The sequence below is a fragment of the Fibroporia radiculosa genome (assembly GCF_000313525.1).
Source record: "Fibroporia radiculosa TFFH 294 genomic supercontigs, scaffold20660, whole genome shotgun sequence".
Taxonomy (NCBI): Eukaryota; Fungi; Basidiomycota; class Agaricomycetes; order Polyporales; family Fibroporiaceae; genus Fibroporia; species Fibroporia radiculosa.
The window spans coordinates 30,528-33,976 of NW_012133499.1; the positions used below are offsets into that span (position 1 = coordinate 30,528).

Sequence of the window (3,449 nt, forward strand, 5' to 3'; positions counted from 1 at the left end):
CCTGATCCGGACAGAGGGAGCTACGCGAGAGTGGAGCACGCGTCTGAACCACAACGTCCTCTTCCCCCCGCTTATAAGCCTCTCCCCCGCAATGCTTCCTGCGTTCCTGTTCGCGTCGCCGTCTTCCATTCCCTCCGACGCCCTCTCGGTCCCCACCCCCCACCTCCCACACCATGTCTGCCTCCGAAAAACCTGCGACGAAAAAGACCGACTCTGTCTCCGACGTCGACTCCAAGGAAGAGGTCAAGCACCTCGACCGCATCAACGTCGCCAGCAATCCAAACGCAAAGCTTGCAAACCCTCTCGACGGCATCTCCCACGATCAGCTCATTGCCGATGCTGCCGCATTCGCAAAGTCCCATGGCCTCGGCCACCTCTCCGACGTCTTCCAGAAGGGTGCCCTCGTTGCACAGGACCCTACCGCCTTCGAGTCCATCCCCATCCTCACCGAAGAAGACCGTGCCGTCCTCCGTCGCGAGATCACTCACAGATGGAGTCAGCCTCTCCAGCTCTACTATCTCGTCATCCTCTGCTCCATGGCCGCGGCCGTCCAGGGCGTGCGTATCCGTCTTGTCCTCCCTCTAAAATGCACCTGACTCATCCCCACTCCACCAGATGGACGAGGCCGTCATCAACGGCGCGAACCTCTTCTTCGCGCCCCAGTTCGGCATCTCCACCACCTCCGGCGACACCGGCCGCAACCAGTGGCTGCTCGGTCTTGTCAACTCCTCTCCCTACGTATGTCTCCCCTCTCGATCCCTTGTCAGCCCCCCGCTGACCCATCCCCCCCAGCTGTGTTGTGCGTTTTTCGGCTGCTGGGTCTCCGCCCCAATGAACAAGTGGTTCGGCCGCCGCGGCACCATCTTCATCAGCGCCTTCGTCTCCTTCATCACCTGTATCTGGTCCGGCCTCACAAACACATGGTGGCATCTCTTCATCGCACGCTTCTTCCTCGGCTTTGGTATCGGCCCCAAGAGCGCGACCGTCCCCGTCTACGCCGCAGAGTGCGCTCCGCCGGTCATCCGCGGTGCGCTCGTCATGATGTGGTCAGTAACCATCCCGCCCCGTCTTCCGTCGATCTCCGTCTGACCTCATTTGGCAGGCAAATGTGGACCGCGTTCGGTATCATGTTTGGATACGTCATGGATCTCGCCTTTTACAAGGTGCCCGACTCCAAGCATGTCCACGGACTCAACTGGCGACTCATGCTTGGCAGTGTGCGTCCGTCATTATACCAAATTCATCAGCTCCTGACGCGTTTTTTCTTCTTTTTCCCTAGGCGGGTGTCCCTGCGCTCATCATCATGTCCCAGGTGTACTTCTGCCCCGAGTCGCCTCGTTGGCTCATGTCCAAGGGTCGCTACGACCAAGCATACAACTCCCTCCTCCGCTTGCGCAACAGCGATCTCCAAGCCGCCCGTGATCTTTACTGTACGTCCGTTCTTTCCTGCGTTGACAGCGCCCATCCTGATAGATCTACAGACATCCACGTCCTTCTCGAGGCAGAGGCCGAGACGTTCAGCGGCCGCAACCGCTTCATGGAGCTCTTCACCGTACCCCGCAACCGCCGTGCGACCCTCGCGTCCTTCATTGTCATGTTCATGCAGCAGTTCTGCGGTGTCAACGTGATCGCGTACTACTCGTCCAGTGTCTTCACTGATGCAGGCTTCAACAATGTCCAGGCGCTGATCGCCTCCTGGGGCTTTGGCATGCTCAACTGGGTGTTCGCCTTCCCCGCGGTGTGGACGATCGACACCTTTGGCCGCCGCAACCTGCTGCTGACGACGTTCCCGCTCATGGCCATTTTCTTGCTCATGACCGGCTTCTCGTTCTACATTCCCGCAGGCAAGGCGCAGCTCGCCGTCGTCGCACTCGGTATCTACCTGTACACTATGGCGTACTCCCCTGGCGAGGGCCCCGTGCCCTTCACGTACTCCGCTGAGGCGTACCCGTTGTATGTGCGTGACATCGGCATGTCGTTCTCGACCGCTGTGCTCTGGTTCTTGTAAGTGCTTCTTGGCTGTTCTGTGCGCCGAGTCGTTGCTGACAGGGCCACAGTAATTTCGTCGTTGCGATCACCTTCCCGCGTCTGCTCGGCGCGTTCAAGCCACAGGGCGCGTTCGGGTGGTACGCAGCGTGGAACGTGCTTGGGTTCGTGTTGATCCTGCTGTTCGTGCCCGAGACGAAGGCGCTGTCGCTCGAGGAGCTCGACCAGGTGTTCTCCGTGCCGACGCGCAAGCACGCGACGTACCAGCTCAAGGCGCTGCCGCACAACATCAAGAAGTACATCTTCCGTATGAATGTCGGGGACCTGCCTCCGCTATACGAGCACGAGGGTGCTCTCGCATCGCCGAAGCACCTGGCGACTGCGGGGCATGCATAGTAGACTGGGTTGCGTCGGCGCTTGAGCTTGCCGGTGTATACCATCCGTGTATCTGTTACGATACTAATGACCTTTGCACGTTCACGTCCTGTAATCATAATTGTAATACATTCGCGATTTTCAATGCACTGCTGCCTGTGTGATGATTTGCAGGCGTTGGCGTTGGTGATGATGATGAAATCAGCATTTATATACCGCAACAAGCAAACAAATGTGCTAACAACGTGGCGATAACTGGCTCGTACAAGTAGAACTAATAAGACTGGGCTATCGCTATCGAGGCTTTGGGTTCCGGTACTCTAAGCTAGGGGTGTAAAGAAGTGTTGTCGTTCTCGTGGCGTGTTGTGTCATCGTGAATATTCCGCGTCGCGCGCATGGTGTGCCGCCTTGATAGGGAAGAGTATAGAAAATAAAGATTAAAATGGGATCTGAGCCTCAGGTAGCACACGCATGTGTGTGTTGTTCTCTGGTTGTGTGTGTCGTTGCGCTGGACTTGAAGCCTGAAGGCGTGGTGGCTGAGCGAGATCGTGTCCGCGTGATCTCGATCGCACCGCCATCTGCTGACTTTGTACGGAAAGGGAAGGTGGTCGCTGCAGCTCCTCACAGCTCTTTCGCTCCTCCCTCCTCGTTCCGTCGCTGCAGCGTACGCCCACCCCCCCCGCCGACTACAGCCCACCACGCATCTCAAACGGGCCCTCACCGCCTCACACCGCAAAGCGCCGCGTCCGGAGGCCGCCATGACCCAGACGTCTCTGCTGCAGTACGAAGCACCATGTGGGTGTCGTCCGCCGTGGCGCGCACATCGACGACGCTGACGACCCGCAGGGCCCGTGTACGCGCTCGACTGGTGCAAGACCGCCGCGCCCGGGCAGCAGCTGCGCCCGCGCTCCGCGTTCCGCCTCGGGATCGCGTCGCTCACGGAGGACTTCCGCAACCGCATCGCCGTCGTCGGCCTGCAGGACGAGCGCGTGCTCGTCGAGGACGACTACACCGAGTACCCGGACTTTGTCACCCTCGTCGAGGCGTCCCACGGCTACCCCGCGACGAGCCTCCAGTGGCAGGCCGCG

The 3,449-nt window shown here is 59.5% G+C and overlaps 1 protein-coding gene across 1 annotated transcript; it reads left to right on the top strand.

Moving 5' to 3' along the window:
- Window positions 1-173: 173 nt before the first annotated feature.
- Window positions 174-2,382, top strand: FIBRA_07926 (uncharacterized protein; the record flags this gene model as incomplete). The annotated part of the gene is made up of 7 exons (XM_012329588.1): window positions 174-557; window positions 616-738; window positions 793-1,004; window positions 1,103-1,217; window positions 1,280-1,430; window positions 1,482-2,004; window positions 2,058-2,382. The coding sequence occupies 7 exons, from the start codon at window positions 174-176 to the stop codon at window positions 2,380-2,382; spliced, it is 1,833 nt and encodes a 610-aa protein (XP_012184978.1).
- Window positions 2,383-3,449: the final 1,067 nt, after the last annotated feature.